The sequence below is a fragment of the Lagenorhynchus albirostris genome, chromosome 2 (genome assembly GCF_949774975.1).
Source record: "Lagenorhynchus albirostris chromosome 2, mLagAlb1.1, whole genome shotgun sequence".
Taxonomy (NCBI): domain Eukaryota; kingdom Metazoa; phylum Chordata; class Mammalia; order Artiodactyla; family Delphinidae; genus Lagenorhynchus; species Lagenorhynchus albirostris.
Window position 1 is genome coordinate 83,310,964 of NC_083096.1, and position 25,638 is coordinate 83,336,601.

The 25,638-nt window shown below is 42.8% G+C and overlaps 1 protein-coding gene across 10 annotated transcripts in view; it reads right to left on the reverse strand.

Annotated features, from left to right (window-relative positions):
- The window catches only part of TTF2 (transcription termination factor 2), a 56,697-nt gene that overhangs the window by 7,194 nt on the left and 23,865 nt on the right, over positions 1 to 25,638 (reverse strand). For 3 of the 10 annotated variants that reach the window (XR_009538800.1, XR_009538798.1, XR_009538797.1), the window contains exons 13-24: positions 23,045 to 23,226; positions 22,195 to 22,348; positions 21,778 to 21,869; positions 20,870 to 20,952; positions 20,326 to 20,459; positions 17,246 to 17,416; positions 14,849 to 14,907; positions 13,857 to 14,007; positions 13,085 to 13,167; positions 11,192 to 11,266; positions 7,505 to 8,116; positions 6,934 to 7,197 (exon numbers count right to left, since the gene is read on the reverse strand). Coding sequence is in view for 3 of the 10 variants with exons in the window: in XM_060139228.1 (XP_059995211.1) it covers positions 7,972 to 8,116; positions 11,192 to 11,266; positions 13,085 to 13,167; positions 13,857 to 14,007; positions 14,849 to 14,907; positions 17,246 to 17,416; positions 20,326 to 20,459; positions 20,870 to 20,952; positions 21,778 to 21,869; positions 22,195 to 22,348; positions 23,045 to 23,226 (1,329 nt within the window). In the remaining 7 variants the exon portion in view is untranslated. Of the gene's footprint in view, positions 1 to 6,933; positions 7,198 to 7,256; positions 8,117 to 11,191; positions 11,267 to 13,084; positions 13,168 to 13,856; positions 14,008 to 14,848; positions 14,908 to 17,245; positions 17,417 to 20,325; positions 20,460 to 20,869; positions 20,953 to 21,297; positions 21,609 to 21,777; positions 21,870 to 22,194; positions 22,349 to 23,044; positions 23,227 to 25,638 lie in introns of those variants that run through there. The other 7 variants (XR_009538801.1, XR_009538799.1, XM_060139228.1 and 4 more) reach the window with 6 other exon arrangements.

Genomic DNA, 25,638 nt, shown 5'->3' on the forward strand with positions numbered 1-25,638 from the left:
CCATCCACAGAGCCCCGAGTCATTCCCCCTTCTTCCTTGAAGATTTTAGCACCAAACTTGCTGCTACTCCAGTACTCCTCCTCATCAGTCTTAGAGTAATTCAATAGCCACGAAGACATCTTAACTCCATGACTCTAATGTTCTTTTTTCCCTCACGCAGCAGTCAGTCATACCCTAGACCTCGATTCCAGCTGATCCCTCTGCATAACCTCAATTTCAAGCATCCTGCAACCATGACCTCCCATCTTTCCAGCTCACCCACCTGACTCTACTAATTCTTCTACCTCCCTAGAATCCCCAGCGCAGTGACCACCTTCCCACTATTACCCTCCCCAGCCTCTTGTCCTTTCCTTCATCCTCACTCAGTTTAGACTGTACAGAGCATCATCACACTCTTGCATGTAGTCTCCCCCTGTCCTTTTTGCTTGGCAAAACCCCAGATTAGATCCAGATCTCCATCTAACCCAACTGAATGACCCTGGAGAAGAACACGAATGTATGATGACTAGTCTCCCTTTAAATCTATGACCACTGATCTTGATGGGCTCTTAGCATTGCCCGGTAGTCTGACATGTCTCTAGTCCATTTATTCTCCACTCTTCTAGACAATTGTATTTCCTACTTTCTTCTCCTCAAATTGCAATTTGTACTGCACTTCCCCTCTCCACTTATGATCTTGCTTCCTATTTCACCAAGAAAACAGAAGAATTCAGAAGAGAATTTCCTGACCTTCCCACCATATCTACAAATCTACCTATATGCCTATCAAAAGCAAACTTTTATATGAGCTCTCATTCCATCTCTACAACCCAGGAACATTGCTCCAGTAATTTCCCCCTCTACTGGATTGCTAATTTCAGAAAATAAACATGCTACAATATTCCCTATCTTAAAAAACAAATTTCCCTTGATTTTTATATGAGACTTCTAGGGCTGCCGTATAGAATACCACAGACTGGGTGGTTTGAACAACAGAAATTTCTTTTCTCACAGTTCTGGAGGCTGGAAGTCCAAGGTGCCAGTGGGGTTGGTTTCTCCTGAGGCCTCTCCCTGGCTTGCAGATGGCCACCTTCTCCTGTGTCATCACGTGGCCTTTTTTCTGCACATGCATCCCTGATGTCTCTCCCTCTTCTTATTGACACCAATCCTACTGAATTAGGGTTCACCCATATGATCTCATTTAACCTTAATTATCTCCTTAAAGGCCCTGTCTCCAAATACAGTCACATTGGGGGCTAGGACTTCAATCTACGAATTTGCAGGGAACACAGATCAGTCCATAAGAATTTTTTCATCCCCCTCTGACAGCTGCTCCGTTTTTCTGCTTCCCTTTAAAAAGACCTCAAAAAAAAATTGTTTGCTATCTCTACTTCCCCTCCTTGAATTCTCTCTTGGATCTAACCCAGTCTTTAATCCTCACCACTCCACTGAAACAGCTCTTGTAAAGGTCACCTGTAATATCTATGTTATGGAATCCAATGGTCAGTTCTTGACCTTTATCCTCTTTGACCTATCAACAGCATTTAACACAGGTGATCACTTTCCCCTCCAAGAAAGATCTTCTTCACTTGGTTTATCTGGCATCACTCTTCTTCTTTTTAAAAAAATTTATTTATTTATCTATCTATCTATCTATTTATTTATTTATGGCTGCCTTGGGTCTTTGTTGCTGTGCATGGGCTTTCTCTAGTTGCGCTGAGCGGGTCTACTCTTTGTTGCAGTGCGCGGGCTTCTCATTGCGGTGGCTTCTCTTGTGGTTGTGGAGCACAGGTTCTAGGCGCGTGGGCTTCAGTAGTTGTGGCACAAGGGGTCAGTAGTTGTGGCTCGCGGGATCTAGAGCACATGCTCAGTAGTTGTGGTGCACGGGCTTAGTTGCTCCGTGGCATGTGGGATCTTCCCAGACCAGGGATTGAACCCGTGTCCCCTGCACTGGCAGGCAGATTCTTATTCACTGCATCACCAGGGAAGTCCCGCATCACTCTTCTTAATCACTTATCTCATTGACTTCCTTTCTCTGGTTCCTCATCTCTCCAGTCTCTACACATTTAAGAGCTCCAAGGATTAGTTCCTGCATTTTTATCTTCCTCTCCACTTCCTAGGTGATTTCATCCTCTCATGAGTTTAAGTACCTTTTATATACCGATGACTCCTAAATTTATCTCCAGCTCCAAACTCCATATGGTTATATCCAAGAGCTTACTTAACATCTCCACTTGGATGTATCATAGGCACCTCATCTTTAAGATGTCCAAAACAGAACTCTCAATTTCCAATTCTCACTGCCCTACTGACCACCAGCACCAAAGTGTTTCTCCTGCAGTCTTCTCCATCTCTTTGAAAGGAATGTCCAAATCCACTCTTACAGGGGGTGGAGCCAGTCACCTTGGAAACATCCTTGACTCCCCTCTCAGGCATTACGTCCAATCCACTGGCAAATCCTATCTGCCATCCCTTCAAAATACATCTGCTGAGCACTGCTCTCTGCCTACACTGCTAACCACACCAGTCTGAGATACCATGATTTCTCACCTGGACTTTTGCAATGGCCTTCTAACTAGTCTCTCTGCTCTCACTCTCAACTGTCTATAGTCTGTTCTCCACCCAACAGTCCTTTTAAAATACATCAGATCGTGTCACTCGTCTTGCTCGACAACCTCCAAAGGCCTCCCATCTTACTCAGAACAGCCTTTACATCAGCATGTAAGACCCTGCAGGACCTGGATCCTTGCTCTTCTCTTTCCTACCCATCCCCCCACCCCCATCACTCTATTCCAGCCAAACTGGACTGCCTGGGGCCCCTCAAACTCTGTCTTGAAGCCTTTACAATCACTGCCCCTCCACCTGGAATGCCCTTCTCACGGATACCTACATGATTCACTCTCTCATTTTCCTCAGGTTTCTGCTCCTTTGTCAAACACCATCTTATTGGAGAGGTCCCTAACTACCCTGTATAAAATAGCAACTCCCCACCCCAAGACTCCGTATCATCCTTAGTCTGCTTCATCACCATCTAACATATATATATTCTATTTCTTTATTGTCTGTCCTCTTATCCTAGACCGTAAGGTCTATGAAGGCAGGGATTTGACATTTATTGACCACTATACTATCCCCATGGAAGACAGTTCCTGGCACATAGTAGAGGCTTAATCAATATTTTGTTGAATGAATAAAGATCTAATTGGTAGAATTTTTGGTTTGGATCTCCTTGGTATCTGTTTCTACAGGCCAGACTTCCCTTCCCTCAGACTGACATTTTTCCTTCAACCAAATACCACTTGGAAAAAAACCTCAGCCTTCTCTCAAAACTGTTGGCTAAATTATATGCACCTTAGGGACCAGCCTTGAATTTTCCAATTACCTCAGACATCTAGGGAATTGCTTGCCATGAAGAAGCTTGTTGTTTTACATCATTTTGCCCCATGTGTCTTTTAATGAATCAGATTTCAGAACTGAGGATAAAAAGCTTATCATTTATTTCAGTTGGAAAAAGCTTTTGGTAATTGGATAACTCTACTGTAGCTGAAGTTCTATTGCAACAGAAAATATCTATAAGATACCTAGGTTCTGGCAAATGCCCTAGCCTTTAAGCAATATTAATGGTAACAGTTCCACTACAGATATTTAAAGTTTGTGCGGGGGGTGGGTGGAGTGGGGCTGTTATTTGATCTGTGCTACAGTGGAGTGTAAACCTAGCTGAAAGACTTGGCAAAGCAAGACTGATCTGCAGAGCCCAATATTCCAAGGTGAGGACAAAAAGAAGTCTTAGGATTTAGGAACTGTCCCCAGCGTAACAAAGTGCTTCAGAAACCACCTTTGAGTTGTGAGCACCAAAGCATCAACAAGGTGCAGCAGCAGGACGTAAGCTATATCTCTGCTGTTACAGGGAGGAGAAAACGGGCTGCAAATTACAGCCTCCGTCCCCTGGGATGTTGTAACTGGATAAACACCTGGGCCGTCTTGGATAACATACACACATACCGGCCAGCCCACCCATTCTCTAATCTCTAAAATGCAGCAGTCACTCAGCTTTACTCCAGAGGATGTATACCTATGTGTTAGGCTTTTCTCAATTAAGAGGTGGTTGGGTGAAGTGAATGCTAATTAAAAGCAGAATATAGGAAGAGGTGTTTCACTCTTTGCCTTATTAGCTTCTACGTATTGATTTCAATTCCTTCAACACTTCCTCAGAGAAGCCCCCCTTAACTAGGTCAAATCCCTGTTCTAAGCCCTCCCAGCCACGCGGACTCCCCCGCCACTGTAGCACTCATCACAATGGCCACTTCGCAGCCACACGTGATGATCTGATTAATGCCTGTCTCCCCTTCTAGGCTGGAAGCCTCAGGAGGACAGGGACTGTTTGGGGTTTTGCTTATCCTTACATTTTCAGTGCCCAGGAGTGCCCTGGCATGTTTAATATATGTTTTTAAATTAATGTATGAATAATTAAGCAGTAAAAGTATTCTTCCCATCCCTCCTTTCATATGTAATCTCTTCCTACACTCAGATTTAGCTAAGCATTCTGGTAAAAAGGACTCAAGCTAGCGAAGATATCATCTTCCCTGTTCCCTGCTAAGGGTTAGGCCGTTCTTTCATTTCCATCCCCGTCCCCTGGCTACTCACTCCAGTGGTACTTTGTACTATAACTGATGCTAATTTCATTTTTACCTATGAAAACATTTTAATCGAGGTCATATGCCTACAAATTCTAAATTCTTATTGTAATTCTCTTTGTGCTTGAAGGAATGCCTTTTAATTCTTTCTGGCTTTCTCTAGGGCTAGATGCTACATAGCAAATAGCAGTACCATATACCACTCTGTAAACCCAAATTCTCTCAAGGCATTATGGTAGATATCAAGATTTCAGAACACCAGAGGGGCCAAACCGAGCACTGGCATTTCCATGACTATCTGTGCAGGATAATCTGGCCTCGTCTTTCAGCCCTGCAGAAGCTACTTCATTGCACAAGACAATCAGAGAGAGGAAAGAGCCCAGTATTTATACGTAGCCATTCCAGATCACATACATGACTGCTAGAGGAAGGGGTCATGTCCCACGAAGACATCATTCTACCTACTGTGTTCATAATAATTGGATGGCAACAGGAGTCCTTGGTAAGGCTTTAAAGGGCCCAGGTTCCATCCAGCCATGGCGCGCACGATGCCCTTTTTTGATTAACACTGCCAAAGAGAAGTCAAACTATAAACCTTCCACGAAGGCAACTCTGTCACATGAGAAATACCTTGTAAACTGGGTGCTCAGCAATGTTGCACTTTGGTGACAGATGTTCACCATCTGGCTCTTTCAGCTGCACCCATGCTTCAATTTTATTCTCATATTCCGAGACCTGGTCCCACAGCAATAACACTAGCGTTCGGATGGCATTTCGTGGCTAACAAAGCATTTACTGTTCTTGCCTAAGTCTGCTGAGGTAGGCAGAGAGATGTAAAAAGAAAATCTGACCGTTACGGTGTCACATAAGGGAAGGCTGGTTGACACTGGCAGAATTCATAGGGCAGCACCTCAATTAGATCACTACATAGTGGGATGCTCCCCACTGCTAGAGGGTGCAGAGACCCACCTTGTCATGCCCTGACCTTAAGAAATGGACTCACGGTAACTAAAATGAACGTGAGCCTGAGACAGACACCAGAATGCTACTTATATTATAATTCATGAGACATTTCCACCCCAGGGCTAGGACTGAAGGATGCATGTCTGGTATGACAGTGGTTCCAATTTTTGCTGTATCTGCCTCACATCGATAGCATCTCCCTGTTACAGGAACACCTACCAAGACAAGACTTGAGTGGCTTTGCTAGCTTAGAATCAGAATGAGGAACACTAGAGAAACTATTTAAGATACGAGAAGGAATATCAGAGTAGATTACATTGGTCAGTGGGCTCTGAATATCTGAAGATTGTAGGTTATAATCCCTGCCACCATCTTCAGACTAAAAGCAAGAATACTTGAACCTCGAAGTTGACACTGCCTCTCTCCTAAACAGTAGCTGGAAAGGACACTGACAGTGTTCACCTAACATGCCTTCTGACTGACATGACCCATCTGTCGATCTGGTCGAATGGGGTATGGTGTGTATGTGTGTTGCTAAATTGCCAGGGGAGCACAGTGAGCTGTATGCTAATCCTCACATCTTACAGATGAAAGAACTGAGGTGCCTGGGGAATCTGCAACTAGCTGAACACCAGACAGTCAGCAAACAGCAGAGGCAGGGTTTGTACGTTCTTGCTGGCCTGGGAGCCACTGCTTCTCAGGTGACACTCCCTTTGCCCTGGTGTGTTGATCCTACAGCGTAACTCCCGAAGGGTAATCTTACATCCTCCATTTCCCGATTTTCCCAGGGACTTCACTACAGCTGCCGAAGTTCTAAAAACAATGCCTACCACAAATGCGGAAACCAAAGTGTAGAGAAGTTAATGATTTTTTCAAGGCTACACCCCAGCTAAGGTGAACCTGGAAGTAGAGTTAAGTCAGAACTCTTCCTTCCAGGCCACCTGTCTTTGCCTCTGTGGGCCTTTAGACCATGTCCTCAGAGGGCACCTTTGCTTAAACAGGCCCCAGTGCCTCAGCCCATACTGTGACTGGCTTAACACAGGGCTTTGTCACCTAATCCTAACTCAAAGGAGGGCAACAGTTCTATCTAGGAAGAAATACAATTCTTTCTAGCAGAAATTAGCTGAGTAAGTGCCAACGGGAAGAAGGGAATCTGAATAGCTTCCCAAAGTAAGAAATTCTCAAGAGTTTGTATTAGTCAGGATACAAACTGCTATACAAACGAACACCCAAGTCTCATGGTTTTAAAAAAAATTATTTCTTGATCATGTCATAGTCCAATGTAGGTGAGCTAGGGTGAGAAGGGAGGCACACACAGGAAGCTTTGTTCCAATGTCGTTCAGGAACTGAGGCTTACCAGTCTGCCAAGGGGTCCGTGGCCAGCAGTAGGTTAAGAATCTCTGACCTAGTGGCTTCACAAGTCTCTAGGGCCCTGCAGTCATCCATCAGTTCCTTTGTATTCAGTGGGCCAACAAGAGAAGAAACAGCACAAAGAATCACTTGCAAGGTTTCAGAAAGGCAGATAAGAAATGACTTACATCACTTCTCTCCATATTCCACTGACTTAGAACTCAGTAATATGGACCCATGTAACTGCAGTGAAGACTAGGAAATGTAGTCTCTGGTGGCCAGGAGGAAAAGGAAATGGGGGTTAGTGAACACAAAGCATTATCTCTGCTACACTGTCAAACACATGTTTATTGGATTATGCCAATGATAATACAAGTACTAAATGACACAATAATACTAAATGAAACAATGATACTAAGTGCTACAAATACTGTAAATTTGTAAAAATACAAACACTAGAAAAATGACACAAAAATTAAAATTTATGACACAAATACCACATGATATGATAGCAATATAAAATAATACTAAATGATATGATACCAAATTCTAAATAATACGATGATACAAATACTAACCATCTACATATTACGCAGAGAGCTGCTTCTGCTCAGCCCATAAAGAGATGGTTATACGAGCAGCCTCATTGGCAGGAGATGAAGAGATGGGATGGAGCCTGTGTTAGACAAGGCAATAACATTGGGTCCCCACCAGCTGAGAAGAGAAAAGCAACAGAGGGCTTTTTAAGCTTTTACTGAAGCTTAGGTACAACTCTCCCAGGGCTGTTTTCCAAATTCTCTAACTCTAAAGCATTTGCTCTTATCTGAAGTAATTTATTGGTTTCTATGTCACACATTAAATACGTTGATTGATTAACATGACTGGTTAACCAAGTGGTTAACATGGTAACGGATCCTCACTTTGAGGAGGGCTTGAAGGTGAAACCGAATGCCAACGAGAGCTCAAAGGACCAGGGTTAGGTCATTCTCCCCAGATCCTAATACAAACCAACAATGGCACTATTCTGAGCTCCATAAACAGGAAGTTAGATGCCAAAAAGGACTTTGAGATCGGCCAAGGTGAGCTTGGTGACAACTTCTCCAGTTCCTGATAGAATCTGTTTGGCCAAATCTCTCTTTTTTTCTTGGAGCTGCAAGATCTTCTCTTCCACTGTTCCCTCACAAACAAATCTGAAAAAGATAAGCAAATAATCAAAAACCCAAAGCAGCATATCTAATGACATATTCAAACGTCTATTTATGCTTTATTTATTTATTTATTTTTTTTTTTGCGGTACGCGGGCCTCTCACTGTTGTGGCCTCTCCCGCTGCAGAGCACAGGCTCCGGACGCGCAGGCCCAGCGGCCATGGCTCACGGGCCCAGCCACTCGGCAGCATGTGGGATCCTCCCGGACTGAGGCACGAACCCATGTCCCCAGCATCGGCAGGCAGACTCTCAACCACTGCGCTACAAAGGAAGCCCTATGCTTTAGGTTTTAAATGAGATTTCTTCCTTTATTTTTTCTTAGGTTTGATTAAGAACTCTATGTTTAGGAGATCTAAACAACTTAGACTAAATATATATCCATTTAAAGTGATCTGACCTTGGACTTCCCTGGTGGCGCAGTGGTTAAGAATCTGCCTGCCCATGCAGGGGACACGGGTTCGACCCCTGGTCCAGGAAGATCCCACATGTCGCCGAGCAACTAAGCCCATGCGCCACAACTACTGAGCCTGCGCTCTAGAGTCCGTGAGCCACAACTACCCGTGTGCCTAGAGCCCATGCTCCGCAACAAGAGAAGCCACCGCAATGAGAAGGCCGCGCCCTCCGACAAAGAGTAGCCCCCGCTTGCCGCAACTAGGGAAAGCCTGCGTGCAGTAACGAAGACCCAACACAGCCATAATAAATAAATAAAATAAAAATTTAAAAATAAAGTGATCTGACCTCAAATTGACCTTTTTCTTTCTTTCTGAAGCTGAGATAATTGAGAAGTGCCAAAATAAGCAAAAGATATCCTGATCCAAAAAAAAAGTGTAGAGATCCAGCTTTTACACAAAACGCTCCATCCTGATAAGGTCAGAAGGCCTACAGCTTATCAAGTTTCTGCCAGGAATATGTGTGCTGGTTTAAGTACAGAGTGTCTTATCTCTTGGATAATTCACACTGAAAACAGGTTTTACAAACCAAGGAAATAACACTGTTGTCCTTTATTCACTCATTCAACAGGTGCTGATGAAGGTTCACTATATGCCATGCACTATGCTAGGTGTAGGAACGGAGATTTGAACATGGTCTTGCAGTCAAAGAGAACACAAAACAAAGACATGAAAATAAACAGCAACAATAATAATATGACCTGGAAAGCGCTATAACGGAAGTATGTCCAGCGTACAAAAGGAGTGAAAAGAAATCTGTCTGGGGTCTTCAGGGAAGGCTCCATTGACAACTTGACTCTTAGTGTGACTTGTAGGATGAGCAAGGGTTTGCCAGATAGAACAGTGGGGAGGGCATCCCAGGGAATGGGAACATGTGTAAAAACCATGACTGAGTCTTGGAACACAGTCTGCTGCAGGGGTCGTAGAGTCTGGCCAGGGCAAAAGTCAAAAACTATGTTGTACTACAACAGCAGAAGCTCAAGAGGCTGGCGGGGGCTGGATCATGAGAGACTCTGCCTGTGATGCTAAGAAACTTGGTTTTGAAAGGAGGAAATGGCAGTGGGATGGGAAGAAAGGGATGGTTACAAGAAACACCTAGAAAATAAAATGAATGGATTTGGTTTGTGAAACGTGAGCAAGAAGGGGGAGTCTAGTTTTGGCTCCATGATTAGATAAACAGTGATTCTATTCACAAAGACGAGAAATTCAGAAGAATCAGTAGATATGAGGTAGCAGGGAGAAACAATCTCAGCTTGTGACATTGTGAGTCCCTGGAGCATGTAACAGTACTTGCTACATGGGGACTCCTCAACAGGTATTCATTCGTTTTTTGAGTTGAATGAGACAAATACAAGAGTGAATGAATAATGGGTGGGGATGTGGACACTCAGATTCAGATATTTCGTGGGGATTTGGATATCTGGGCCTGAAGTTTAGGAAACCTTGGAACAGAGGGTATAGATTTTGGACTTACTGGAGTGGACAGGATTATTAAGAGAGGTGCATACAAAGTGAGCTGAGAAGAGAGCTAAAGACAAAACAACTGACATAATCACTGTACTTGGTGAATTTTGGAATTCATTGGTGTCCCTTAGCAAGAGTAACTTCAATGGAGCGGCGGGGGTGAAAGCCAGTTTGTATAGGTTGAGGAATGAATGGGGAGTAAGTAAAGATAGACAAGGATTTCTAATTATTCAGAAAACTTAGCCATGAAAAGGAAGGAGAAAAAGAGGTCCATAACTAGACTGTATTGTACAATTAAGGCAGGTTCTGTTGTTGTTTTTAAAGAGAAGAGGGTCTCAAGGACAGGGGCATTCTACAAAATAACTGGCCTGTGCACTTCAAAAATGTCACTGTCATAAAACACAAAGAAAGATTGAGGTGTTGTTCCAGTTAAAGGGGACGAAAGAGTCATGACAATCAAATGCTACACAGGACCTAGAATTTTCTTTGGCTGGGAAGGACATCACTGGGACAAGTGGCAAAATTGAATAAGGTCCATAGATCAGATATGAGTATTGTATTACTGTTAACATCCTGGTTTTGATAACTTTATTATAGTTATGTAAGAGAATGTCATTTATAGGAAATGCACATTTCACTATTTAGAGGTAAAGGAGCATCATGTCTGCAACTTACTGTCAAATGGTCCAGAAAAAATCTTACACACACACACACACACACACACACGTGTCACAGTGCACAGGAACTTTTTGATATTATTCTTGCAATCAAGAACTTTGGGGTATTCTTGTAAGAATTCTTACATTCTTCTCTATATGTCTGGAATTATGTCAAAATAAAAGTTAAAAGAAAAAGAGAGAGAGAGAGAGGAAGAGAGGGAGGAGGGAGGAGAGTGCTTTCATGGGCGGCCTTGACTGCATTAAGGCTCAGCATTGTTCATAAGCTTTTCTTCTTCTGCAGGACCAACTCCAAGGTTATCCACAAATTGCTTGTGTTCCCTTCCTGACTGTGGTACCAAAAAGGATGTGCCCCACAAGCACCATTAGTACAGTGATCATCAAATACTTTACACATTCTATTAAAACATTACCCGAGAAAAATTTTCATGAAAGCAGACCTTTGTCCTGGAGACCTTTACTTACTTACCTGTGTATGACAACATCTTTCTGCTGCCCTACTCGGTAAATTCGGTCACAAGCTTGGTCTTCAAGTGACGGATTCCTGTTAGAAGACAAGTAAAGCTCAAAGGTAATGACCTCCTAGACCAGGCGTGGGCAAATCCCATGGGCCAAATGCAGCCCACAGTCTGTTTCTGTATGGCTCTTTTGTTTTAAAATGGTTGTTACATTTTTAAAGGTTTGCAAAACAAAACAAAACAAGAAAACCTACAACAAAGAATATGCAACAGAGACCTATGTAGCTGGCAAAGCCTAAAATATTTACTATCTGGCCTAAAATACTTATAGAAAAAATTTGTAGGTCTCTGTTCTAGTCTATGTGGGACTCAGAAAGCCCCAGATGTCTTCTTGCCCTCTCATGAGAAACCGGGATCAGATTGCTAATAGGAACTGTTAGCACCACCATCAGCTGGAAACTCTTAAGTAACAGAGGTTAAACCAATGCTCAAATCCTGTCACTAACTAGTCGAGTGACTTTGGGCAAGTCATCTAACCACAACCCTCCAGATTTCAGATGGCTACTTGGAAACCGGCGGGCTGGCAAATGATCTCTAATGCCTTTTTCAACTTTAATATTCTAGATTCAACTAAGGAGACTTAATTTGTTTCATTCTTTCTAGGTTCTCATTATCAATTCCAAACTAGTTTCTCATCTTACCTCTTCAAAATCTTGGATAACATTGCTCAATTCAGAAACCAGCAAGATCCCCATTCTGCTTTCCTCACTCACGAGTATAGGGGAGTCCCAAGTAAGACCTAACCACGTTCTCCAGGAAGATAATAACAGGTTGGCCTGTTTGTGCCCATCTGGGCTGCCTGGAGAATTAACAAATGACAATCTCTGGCACCAGTGCCTGGTGCAGCGATCCCTGACTGGCATCACTGAAAACTCAAAACAGGGACAAATTATGACGCTTTCTCCTAGCAATACATGAGTCATTCACTTCGTTTCTAGTAAGGATGCTGCCATACTCCCGGTGTTGACACTATGTGCAGTGAGTCCAAGGCTCTGTGTTAAGTGTGTGTCTAACATAATTAAAAAATTCCTTTGCCTTTTCCCTTTGGAGTAACAGTTCTCTCTCTTCACCAAGGCTGAGATTTCCTTGGACGTCGACAAGTATGTCTGAAATACGGTGTTTTGAAGAGATAAAACTCTTCATTGAGTGAAGCAGCTCTTGGCCATAAGGAAAAGCACCCCCTACTCCGCTCTCAGTTTCCATGGAAACAGATGTTGGATTAACAATAAATAGTGAACAGACTATTTTAAATAGTCATTTGAAGCCTTGCTTGCTCAGGAATTCAGGGCCGGCAACTAACCCTACACCAATTTTTTTTCTCTCTCCTTTTTTTAAGTTATTTATTACTTTATTTATTTTGGGCTGTGTTGGGTCTTCGCTGCTGTGAGCGGGCTTTCTCTCTAGTTGCGGCGAGAGGGGACTACTCTTTGTTGCGGTGCGCGGGCTTCTCGTTGCAGGGGCTTCTCCGGTTGCGGAGCACGGGCTCTAGGCACGCAGGCTTCAGTAGTTGCGGCAGATGGGCTCAAGTAGGTGTGGCTCACGGGCTCTAGAGCGCAGGCTCAGTAGTTGTGGTGCATGGGCTTAGTTGCTCCGCGGCATGTGGCATCTTCCCGGACCAGGGATCGAACTTGTGTCCCCTGCATTGGCAGGCGGATTCTTAACCACTGGGCCACCAGGAAAGTCCCTAGCCCTACACCATTTTGATCTGTATCTTATACACATGGATGCACAGAGGCAGCTCCATGATATGAAAGGAACACGCTCAATATAAGAAGTCAGGCCTTACTGCCCCTCTGGTCTCCCTGCTATGCTGTGACAACTCAAGAAAAATCCAGAATCGTTACCAGTGCATGTCCAGAAGGAAAAGATGGTTTCCTCCAGTCAGGTTTAGACCAACGCCTCCAGCCAAGAGAGAGATTAGCATAACCTTCAAAAGGAAGCACACCATTAACTTTACACAGACTTGGTCTCATCAATCACCTCTCCTTCTTAGCAACACGCTCTTATCAAATTCCCTTCTGCTGTCATAAAGGCACTGTTTCGAAACTCTGAGATCCTATCTCCCATGCCTCACCTTTGAGAAAATTCTCATTTAACCTTTTTTTGGTGAGTCATCCTTAAAACATTAATTGTGCACCTGCCGAAATATACGAATACTACCATTTAGAGCACCACGGGTGGTTAGCTCAATAAACTTTCCATCAACCGTATTCTGTCTGTTCCATCAGTCCCCCAACCACTGCCATGATTCTTCTGCTATCACTCAACTAATGCTTTCCAAATTTGCACTATCCATAATTAGATGCCTTTGTTCTCCCACTTCCCTCCATCTTTCCTCATATCAAGATCCCACCCATCCTTCCAGGCTTGTCTCCTCCACAAAGAGTCTCTTGAACCTAACCAGTTATGTTCTTACTCTCTTTTTAGCCCTCACAGTTTATCCTCTTAGAGTATTTGCACACTTTGACATGTACCCCCAATAAATGTCGAAGGAATCAAAAACACCTGGAGGGGTCAAAGCTATGAATATTTTTGAATCGAGCTATGTTAAAATTTTCTGTATAATTGGGAACAATTTGCTCTTGATTACAGAGCTCTGCTCTGATCAGCTTGTACCTGAGGGCCCCTGGATTTGTTAAATGCCTCCACCAAGTCCATTCTCTGTTTGGGGTTAACAGAGCCATCGATGGTGGAATAAGTCAGTCCATGCCTCTTAAGGTGCAAGGTTACAACCTTCAGCATGCTGGTCCACTGAGAGACGATGACACTGGAAGGAAGGATAAAACAGAAAACCAATGCCCCCGAATAGATGAAACAAACTCATCTGCAGGGCTTTAACGCCTGCTATTCGTACGATTCAGCTATCAAATGTGGACGAGGAAAGGCCTTCTGCTACCTAAGCGTACACACTTCGGTGACATTATAAGATTACAATATTTCCAGCTATTTCTAGATCCAGTCTGCAACTTATTTTGTGCAAAATGAAGTCAGAATAAAGTGGTGGCTAAGCTGAAGTACTGACTGCAGCCTCTGATTATCTGGGGCCTAGTGCTTACCCACAGGAGGTCTGTGCTCCTGCAAAGGGGTACAGGCCCCTCCCTTTGCCAGTCAGAACCAGAAGCTGCTAGGGCTTCTCTGTTCCCCCCATGCTGTGCTTTAATTAGAGTTTTATGTGTTTAGATCAAAATATTTCCGATCTACAAATGCACTGAATAGCACACAGTAAAGTCAAACAACGAATGAACCTCCCATATCCACGTCCCCAGCTTAGGTCCCCAGCTCCATGGGGGCTCCCGGTCTGACCCCACTCTTCTCCCTCCCTTGCCCACCTATTACTCTCTTGCTTTTCTTGAGATGCTTCTTCTCTGCTCTTACTCAGTTTACTCGGATGCTCAGTTTACTCGGATCCTCTAGGGATTGCCTTTTCAACCAGTGCCACAAACATTTTAATTAGAAATCAAAGGGAATCTGTGCTGTAACCTGAGTGCTTTCTACTAAGCATGACTCAAGGTCCTTGATATAAAAAGCGAAGATTTATAACTATCTGCAATATTAAATTTTCTAGCGTAATTACAAGCAATGCTTGGATAATGAAATAACACATTTACCTCTTTTGGGACCCTGAATTTCTTCGGATTGCCTCCAATTCTGCCAACAGAGATGAAATCTGGGAAAAGATGGAATTAACATATGGAGGTTTAAGCAAATTTGCTTTTCTCCATGTTCTGAATTAAAGAATCGGTCTCCTCCAGAGCCTCTCGGCTTCTGGTCTTACTCCTCTCTAGTTCCCTTTCCTCTCTGCAGCCAGAGTGCTATTTCCAAAATGTCAGTTTCTTATTTTCCTCCTCTGGCTGAAGCCCCTGCAGTGGCTTCCCGCTGAGAATAAAGCCCAAGCTCCGTACAGTGGCCTCCCAGGTCCTTGCTACCTTGCCTTCCGCTCACATCTCCAGCCTCCACCCTCACTACGCACTCTTCAAATGATGCTTGGGCGATACCAACATTCTCCCTCCACTAAGTCACGCTTTGTCTCATCTTTGTCCATTCTGTTCCCTCTGCCTAGGACAGCCTTACGTGTCAGCTTCTTGGACGTCCTCTCCAATCCCAGGAGCCCACTGCCTACATGCTACTATACCACCTTTTCTTTCTATTATCATGGTCTTTTTCATACTATATATTAATTGCTTATTAGTCATCTCTTGCTTTCATGGCCGGAGATGCTCCGAAGAGGCAGAGCCAGCGTATGTCTGGTTCATTTCTGCACCCCTAGCACTCGGCATATTGCTGGACCAGAGAAGATACTATCCTAACATTTGAAGAAGGAGAAAGTGAAAGAGCTTGACCCAGTTTGAGGCCTGCTGCAAACGGTGTTGAAGAAGAGAACCTGTCCAGACTGAGGAATACTTGCTCAAGCTTCACGACAAGCTCTCTTTACCAAAACTGCTCAGGGCATATTCAAGTCTATGAGGGAGCAGGCGATAAGAACACAGGGGCAGGACTCTGGAGAGCAGCTGGCCTCATTCTTCCTGACCGCTAATGTGAATGACCTTTCCAAAGGCTCTAAAGTTCATCCCAGAATGGAGGAAGAGGACGAAAATTAGACCAAGAATCAGGAGATGAAGAGAGTTCTTATTCTGCCATTACAGGGCTGGATCACCTTGGAACTCCCAGTTAAGAGCACAGCTTCCTCATCAGTAAAAAGGGGCTGAGCCAGAGGAACTGAGGTGCCCTTAGCTCTTCCATTCTACGCCGTCGTGGTGCTAGTGGCAACCTGTTGAGGCCCCCGCGTAAGGCAGCGCTCCCACCTGAACAAACCCGCTGATGCCTGGGCAGGAAGACAGTCACAGGACCGTACCATTTTGAATTAGTAGGAAGGAAAAAAGCAGGTACACGAAGTGCCTGATGTCTTGGCAACTCAAGGTTGTGGAAAGTTCTCGAACTGTCTCATGAAAAACCTGGCGATAGGTATTTTGAAAAAAATGCAGTGGAAGAGCAGGATTCATGGGCTGTGAGCTGGGGCCAAATTCTAATAACGTTCTGTATGAGTTTAGGTTTGTGCTACCAAACAAAACTCCCTTCCTCACATGAAACCACCTTAAGTGGTTTGAACTACGATTAATGGGTTCACATTAAGAACCCTGTGAACGATGACCTGAGTAACAGACAAGTTGTTAGGAACACAAATTATTAGGAACATGAATTTTAACCCAATAGCTAACTGAGGGTGCTAGGGCCTGAAGTCCGGCCACATGTGGTGCCCTTATGTTTCTCTCGGTTACTGATGGTGAAGACCTAGGTAAATATTTTTAAAATCTAATTAAAAGTAATTCTTTGGTAAAACCATTCCCCTGGCAGTGACCTCCTCTGCAGTTACATCTTTTAAAGCCTTTGAAGAGAGGCTGAGGCAGCCTCAGAAAGCAGTAGAGAGGGAACCCAGCCCTCAGGGCAGGCGAGACGATGGGCAGGTTCCAAGTGAGCCAGTGGAGAGGCAGGACACACACCCCGGCCTTCCTCTGATAGAACCCTTCAGTTCTTAAAACATTCAATGAAAACAGAACAGAGTGACTAACGAGGAGAGGCTGGTAGGAAACAAACCTGGCAGATGGAAGCCTCTCAACAAAGCAAAGCAACTGGCGCTCAGACGTATTACACAGTCTTGAGGCTCAGGCCTTCGTTGTTTTCCCAAAACAAACTGCTCACTTGCCTGGGCCTTGTGGCCGGCATACACCTGACAGGCTCCTTCCCCAGGAATCCATGCCAGAAATCTGCCCTGATGCCGGGTCGGTCCAAGCCACTCTCTGAAAGCCCACTATGTAGTAAGACTTCAGTTTTATTCATCAAATCAAACTAGAATTTAAGACTGGAGGGAGAATTTGACCAGCCAACATCTAACAGCTCCAGCTCTGCTGTCAAATGGCTGGGCTCGCTTGGACAAATGTGGCGCTCTCACTCAGGGAAATGTATAAGGAGGCAAAGTCTTTCTGCTAGAATAGAGGTCATCATACTACCTTGGTGCTCTCTCTCCTGTCGTCAAAAAGCTCCACATTGAAGCATTTGCCATTAAGGGAAATGGAGGCGGACGGCTCTGAGTTATGGAATTCGGACAAGGTCAAGTCTCTGAGCTGCTCTTCCAGGGAAAGGACCAGGCCTTCACTCTTCAGCTCTTTCAGATCCAGGGCCTGAGCAGAATCAGACAGGGGAAAGAGCAGATGGGTGGTTGAGGCAGCAAGGCATGTGACCTGCCAAAGTGCTAACTGTTTAACACAGCACATGGCAAAATGTCTCGTAATTTACATCAGTATCTCCTCGGGTAAACCCAGATTAAAATGTAATTTTGCAAGCTTTTTTCCCCAGATCAAAAATAAATCAAGGGACTTCCCTGGTGGCGCAGTGGTTAAGAATCCGCCTGCCAATGCAGGGGACACGGGTTCAATCCCTGGTCCAGGAAGATCCCACATGCTGCGGAGCAACTAAGCCCGTGCGCCACAACTACTGAAGCCCGCGTGAGCCTAGAGCCCGTGCTCCGCAACAAGAGAAGCCACTGCAATGAGAAGCCCACGCACTGCAACAAAGAGTAGCCCCTGCTCGCCATAACTAGAGAAAGCCCATGCGCAGCAACGAAGACCCAACGCAATCAAAAATAATTAAAAACAAAAAAGGAATCCATTTAATAAATCAATCAATCAAATGATGGAAATTCTTAGATAATTGCCAGATTGCAAGATCTTTCTATTTTCCCCAGCTAGAACAGAACAGTTAATTAAGTTATTGATAATCAAGATGCAATTTGCTACCAAAAAAAGATACATTACTATAGCACCTCAAAAGAATAACATACTTCAATAAAAATTTTTTTAATAAAAGAAAAAATTTTCAAGTACCAGGAGTAGTTCTTTTTCTGTTCATAAAAATAACATATGCTCATTTTAGAAAATCTGGAAAAGTTCAGAAGAGTATAAAGAAAGTAAGAATCCTTGATAACCAAGGAGAAAATAAATTTTAACTGCCAAGAGAAAAAAAAAAAAAGAATAACATATGCCCCTTTTTTTTAAATTGAAGTATATTTACAATATTGTGTTAGTTTTTGGTGTACAGCAAAGTGATCCCCTTATACATACATACTCACACACACCTATATATTCTCTTTCAGATTCTTTTCCATTAAAGGTTATTACAAGATTTTTTTATTTTAGCTGCACCACGTGGCTTGCAGGATCTTGGTTTCCCGACCAGAGATCGAACCCAGGCCCTGGAAGTGAAAGCACCAAGTCCTAACCACTGGAGCGCCAGGGAATTCCCAGGTTATTACAAGATATTGAGTTTAGTTCCCTGTGCTATACAGTAGGTCCTTGTTGTTTACCTATTCAATATATAGTAGTGTGTATATGTTAATCCCAAACTCCTATTTATCCCTTCCTCACCACCCTCTGCTATCCCGTTTGGTAACCATAAGTTTGTTTTCTATGTTTGTGAGTCTACTTTTGTTTTGTAAATAAGTTCATTTGTATCATTTTTTTTAGATTCTACAAATAAGTGATAGCATATGATATTTGCCTTTGATTACTTAATATGATAATCTCTAGTCCCATCCATGTTGCTGCAAATGGCATCATTTCATTCTCTTTTTATGGCTGAGTAATATTCCGTTATATGTATATGTGTGTGTATACACACACACACAAGCACCACATCTTCTTTATCCATCCATCTGTTGATAGACATTTAGATTGCTTCCCTGTCTTGGCTATTGTAGATAATGCTGTAATGAGTATGAACACTGGAGTGCATGTATCTTTTTGAATTAGTTTTCTCCAGATATGTGCCCAGGAGTGGGACTGCTGGATTATATGGTAACTCTATTTTTAGTTTTTTAAGGGTCCTCCATACTGTTCTCCAGAGTGGCTGCACCCATTTAGACTCCCACCAACAGTGTAGGAGGGTTCCTTTTTCTCCACACCCTCTCCAGCATTTATTGTTTGTCAACTTTTTAATGATGGCCATTCTGACTGGTGTGAGGTGAGGACCTCATTATGGTTGTGATTTGCATTTCTCTAATAATTAGTGACACTGAGCATCTTTTCACGTGCCTCTTGGCCATCTATATGTCTTTGGTGAAATATCTATTTAGGTCTTCTGCCCATTCTTCGATTGGGTTGTTTGTTTTTTTGCTATTAAGCTGTATGAGCTGTTTGTGTATTTCGGAAATTAATCCCTTGTTGGTAGCATTGTTTGCAAATATTTTCTTCCACTCTGTGGGTTGTCTTTTCATTTTGTTTATGATTTCCTTTGCTGTGCAAAAGCTTTTAAGTTTAATTAGGTCCCATTTGTTTATTTTTGCTTTTATTTCCATTTCTCTAGGAGAGAAATACAAAAAAATATTGCTGCGATTTATGTCAGAGTGTTCTGCCTATGACATATTCCTCTTAATTACAGATGTGTCTCTATCCAATATCAAGACAACTTTAAATACTTGAGTTTTCATACCTAGACTTAACACTAGTAGTTAAATAAGCTTTATGACATCCTAAAATACCGAAGTATTCATATATGGCTTCCTTTTTAACAAGACGCCATTTTCTATTCTAACATAAAGCTTATTTAAACAAACCAGGGACTTCCCTGGTGGTCCAGCGGTTAAGACTCCATGCTCCTAATGCAGGCGGCCCGGGTTTGATCCCTGGTCAGGGAACTAGATCCCGCATGCTGCAACTAAAGATCCCGAATGCTGCAACTAAAGATTCCCGCATGCCACAACTAAGAAGATCCCACACCCTGCAACGAAGATCCCACATGCCGCAAATAAGACCCAGTGCAGCCAATTAATTAATTAATTAGTTAATTAAAGAAAAATAATAAACAAAACAAATAATAAAAACTGTTCTCAACATCATGGGAATTATCTCAAGGTCAATAAAGATTAATATAAAATAAAGTAAAATAAAGAGTCTTCTCTTTCCTATCCCACCAGAAAATAAAATACACTCAAACCCCATTTTCCTTGATCCAGCAGACTGGATCCCAGTTTCAGGAGACTGAGGTGGACTTCTCCACAGCCCCTCTGGGGTCCCACACAGGTGACTTTGCTTACCGACTTCAGTAGAGAAAGATGACAACAACACTGGCGGAGTCTCAGCAACTGTGACAGTATATGGGCGGTGCTAGATGTCTGCGAGTCTGCTGCCACGGAGAGCCCAGGCCCACTGGACCCAAACTCCTGGGCCACTTCCAAGAAGGAAAACAGACACAGGAAACAGTACAGGGTTTAAAACAGAAATATGGGGAAGAACCATGAACTAAATGAGGAGATTTTAAACTTCTTTGATCTGAGGTTCAATCATATAGTTTTAGCTTACTTCTCTCTACCAATTAGAGAAGTATGAAATACTGGTTTTCTTTATAGACCGACTTGTATTTTAATCAAACAGATTTTGAAAATAACTAAAAAGAAGTTTAGATCACCAGGTCTGGTGCCTGCACGTCAGTAGATTTTACTTTGGTTTGAGGTTCCAAGCTAAGGTCAAGTCTCTGCAATCAAGAATGCATGACCCCTCCCCCCCCATTTCTGTAAGTTTACCAAATCTGCATCCACATTGTCATGAGTTTTCTGTATTTGTAAGTGTCCCACTGCTTACCTCTACTGAATGGATTATCAGAGCTTCTTCCAGATTGGCTGCCCCCACTTTCATGTCTTTTTAGATAGGATTGCAGAGCTGACCTGCCTCAGACAGAAAACGAAAATGCACATAAAATGGTCGTTAAGACCAAATAGGTTTACAATGGTCAGTGTCTAACTGTGGTTGCGGTAGGACCTTGAAAAATTGTAAAAGCGAACTTGTTAAATGAAGGTAGGCTCACAGCAAGCATTGGGCAAAGGTAATAAAAAATAATTACTTTAAAAGTCAAACCACTTAAAAATGATTAATAAATATTAACAAAGATTAATATCAAATATTAGTATTATATTTAATATCAATTTAATATTAACATGTAATACAGTAACATATTATTAATTAGTATAAGTTAATATACTATAATATTTATTAATAAATATAAAGTACACAAAGAGAAAAAACGTATTTACATTGGAAGTGAGAGGTACCAAATAAATAGGAGAGTAGAAATCTGGAATTCAGGGAAGGATAAGAGCTTTAGAGCAAGTGCAAAGGACAGATGACAAGAAGGATTACTGGGAAGTTTTTTAAAAGTTCCAATGAGAGGCTGGGTGACAGGTCAAAGGTCAAAGAGATATACGTTCCTAATACAGCCCCATGAGGAACAGAAAGACCTGGTGTACAGTGTGCACACCCTAGAGCTTCTATGCAAGGAAGCCAATGGAGAACAGGTTCAATGTGTATGTGAGACAAAGGTGAGCTGAGGAGAGGTGAGGAGAGAGAAAGGGAGGTTTTTTAAAAAAGGAACACAGATATCCAACTTGTCAATATACCGTAATTACAGTTAGAGGAACCTTGACCCTCGACTCACTCCCAAGCAAGAACAAGAATAAAATAGATGTGAGAAGGTGCTTCTTCACGGCACACACCTTGATCTTGCAAAAAGGACACTATAAACATTTTCTTCATCTTCAGAAAGCTTTAAATGGTGCAACTGAAATTTACGCTGGGGGAGCACCACCTGGAAGAGTAAAAGAAAAAAGCAGCTGGGATGAAGTTATACAAATTAACTGAACGTTAGGGAGGACACTCCCCAGAGTTGGCACCAGAAATCTAGTCAGGCTCTGGACAGCGGCTCCCACCCTTCCCTGAAAACAGGACTGCTCTGACACACTGCACACGGGACTGCTGTGACACAAGGGGCAGGACAGCAACCCGAGGGCCTCCTCCTAGGAAAATGGGAGACTCAGGCTCCTGAAGCAACGCAGATGGCGGTTCAAGCCGAGTCAAGGACATGGTGGCCCTCCCTCCTGGCCTCCCCCAGGGACATGTGTCAATGGGATTACCAAGGGCTTGCCGGTGGGGTCCAGCTGGTCTTTTGTTCTCCTCAGCAAAAGGCTCTTGGTTAAAATATTTAACCGTTCTTCTCCTTTCTTTGAACCATTGTCAACCTGACTCCTCCACAGACTGAGTTCATCAAATGGAGAACAACGGAGAAATCTTTTTCATTGGAGAAGGAGGATAGAGAATAGGAAAGAAGCATGGGAGGATGGAGGAAAGGTTCAAAGACAGACATAAGGTGAAAAGCAAATCAGATTTTACATGCCATCCAATCATTTGTAAACGTCAATTTCATAGCAAAACTCTGCTAGACAGAGCAAAAGGATCCAAGTCAATAACCACATTATAAAAATGTGAATTTTCCCATTAACAACGTCTATATCGTCACAACAGGACATATAACCAATAGCTAGCATTCATTCCTAAAACTTCAAAGGCTAGTAAAGAAATTCTGTATCCTCTTATGAGCTGACTTGAATTAAAACAAGTATTTTAAAATCAGCCTTCCTTTCTGTTTGCTTCAAATAAATTGTAGTCCTGTCCCCAGGCCATATGTTTTAAAGCAGAAGTAGCCCCAAACATTCCTGGGACTGAAGAAAGTTGACTGTTGTTTCCTTTAATTTAATTGGTCCCTTATTTTTCCATATATAGGGGCTGGATGTCATCAAAGTCCTATATCAGCCAATCAACAGATTATATCTCATAAATATTAATTCTTCTTCCCTTTAAAGGTTGACAGGCTTGCCACCTGCTACACAAGATAGTCTGGTACACACTGGAGATATGAGATATGAAATAATTATGAAGCGTTACCGACAGGGTTCACATCTACATAATCCAAAGAGTTTTACTCACTTCAGCAGTGAATACATGTCCAACAAGTTGTTCTGAATGGGGGTTCCAGTGACAGCCCAACGGGCTTGGGCCTGGAGCTTACACACAGCCAAGGAAGTCTGCACTCGGGGATTCTTAACATTGTGAGCTTCATCCAATATGATTCGAGCCCAGACTACTCGAAGCAAAGGTGATGAGACACCCTGGAAGAAACACAGGTGAAATCCAATAAGAGTATAGGAAAACGTGCATGTCATCAAGAAGATAAGGGAAAATAACAAGCAGGTATCGAAGACCCGCTCTTACCTTCAAGTCTGAGGGCTTAGATCAGGTACACTGAAATAAGAAATAAGCTTAAGAAACCAAGAGTGGTTGGACAGCTACATATAAAAGAATGAAATTAGAACACTTTCTAACACCATACACAAAAATAAACTCAAAATGGATTAAAGTCATAAATGTAAGACTGAACACTATCAAACTCTTAGAGGAAAACTAGGCAGAACATTCTCTGACATAAATCTCAGCAAGCTCTTTTTTGACCCACCTCCTAGAGTAATGAAAATAAAAACAAAAATAAACAAATGGGACCTAACGACACTTAAAAAAGCTTTTGCACAGCAAAGGAAACCATAGACAAAATGAAAAGACAACCCACAGAATGGGAGAAAATATTTACAAAGCAACTGACAAGGGATTAATCTTCAAAATATACAAACAGCTCAGGCAGCTCAATATCAAGAAAACAAACCACCCAATCAAACAATGGCTGGAAGATCTAAATAGACATTTCTCCAAAGAAGACATACAGATGGCCAAGAGGCACATGAAAAGATGCTCAACATCACTAATTATCAGAGAAATGCAAATCAAAATTACAATGAGGTATCACCTCACACCCGTCAGAATGGCCATCATCAAAAAGTCTACGAACAACAAATGCTGCAGAGGGTGTGGAGAAAAGGGAACCCTCCTACACTCTTGGTGGGAATGTAAATTGATACAGCTACTATGGAGAACAGTATGGAGGTTCCTTAAAAAACTAAAAATAGAGTTGCTACAGCTATTATGGAGCTACTATGGAGAACAGTATGGAGGTTCCTTAAAAAACTAAAAATAGAGTTGCCATGATCCAGCAATCCTACTCCTGGGCATATATCTGGAGAAAACCATAATTCAAAAAGATACATGCACCACAATGTCCAGTGCAGCACTATTTACAATAGCCAGGACATGGAAGTAGCCTAAATGTCCATCAACAGGGGAATGGATAAAGAAGATGTGGTACATACATAAGTCTACTTTTATATATAAAATACTAAGCCAGACACAAAGAACATTTCCTACTCTCAAGGAGCTCACAATCTAGCAGGGGAGAAAAAATAAAACAAGCATAAAGATCATTACACACAATGTATATATAGTAAATCCCACTGGATAATTCAATACAGGACAGTAGGAATCTAGTTGGTCTTGTTCACTGCAGTATCCCTAATACCTGAAATAGCATCGGGCATGGGGCAGTGTTATAACAAAAATAGAAATGAGGTTTTTCCTCTCCTGATAACAAGGAAAATAAAGGGAACAATGAACAGGGTGGAGAAGGAGCATAAACTGGCCTGAAAGAGTTAACCTCCTAGTTTTATTTTAACTGTTACTAATCTGTAGTGTCTGTAACTAGATTTGTCCTTCACAAAGCTAACCCCTAACACTCTCTGACTGTGTGAATTACATCCTGCACCTAACACTCTCCATCTCCATGTGAATTACATCCTGTACCTGGTGTTCACACTCCCTACACTCCCTTGTAGCAAATCACCCCTTGTAGCGTTCTGCATTTCAGAAAGAAGGTTGCGGGTGGATAACCCAGAGACGAAGAATGGACCCAATTACCAGGTTGCCTGATGCCAGCTGTGACTGTTTTGAAATAATGCAGGAAGAAGAAAAATGCAAGACCTTCACTACTTTGATCCTTATCACCTACCCCAGACTGTGAGCCCCACCTATAAGACTTTTCCTGATTCCCCAGGGATTGGGGGGGGGCGTTTTTGAGGTGCTGGCCTGCTGTGTTCCCTCTTTGCCTGGCAAAGAATAAGACTACCCTTTCTTTTCTCCTCCAAACTCTGTCTCCGTACTTCTATTCGACATCGGTGCACAGAGAGCCAAGATTCTGGCATCAGCAGATACTCAATATTTGGGGAATTAAAGAGGTGCGCGGTGACATAAGCAAGCACAAGGTGCTAGGAGATGCATTTAACCAGAGGGGGAGGCAAAGCATTCCATTCAGAGGGAGAACAAAGGCACAAGAGCAGGACAGATCTTTGGTACAGCTGAGCATGGGGTGCCACTGGGAGGGCTGGGGTGTGGGGGAAGAAGGCCACACAGGCAGGGCAAGACCGTAAAAGGCCTAATATATCATTTAAAGGGATGAGGGTTTTAGCCTCAAAGCTAAGAGGAATTACTGAGGAATCTGAAAAGTTAATCATCCAAGAGAAGGCAGAGTCAGTCATGAGATAGAGAAGCGTTCTAGAGATCTCCCCAAATACAGAAAGCTGTGAATATCCTATTGTACTAAGAATAAAAGCATATGCAAAAGAGTAGTTCTTGGGACAACA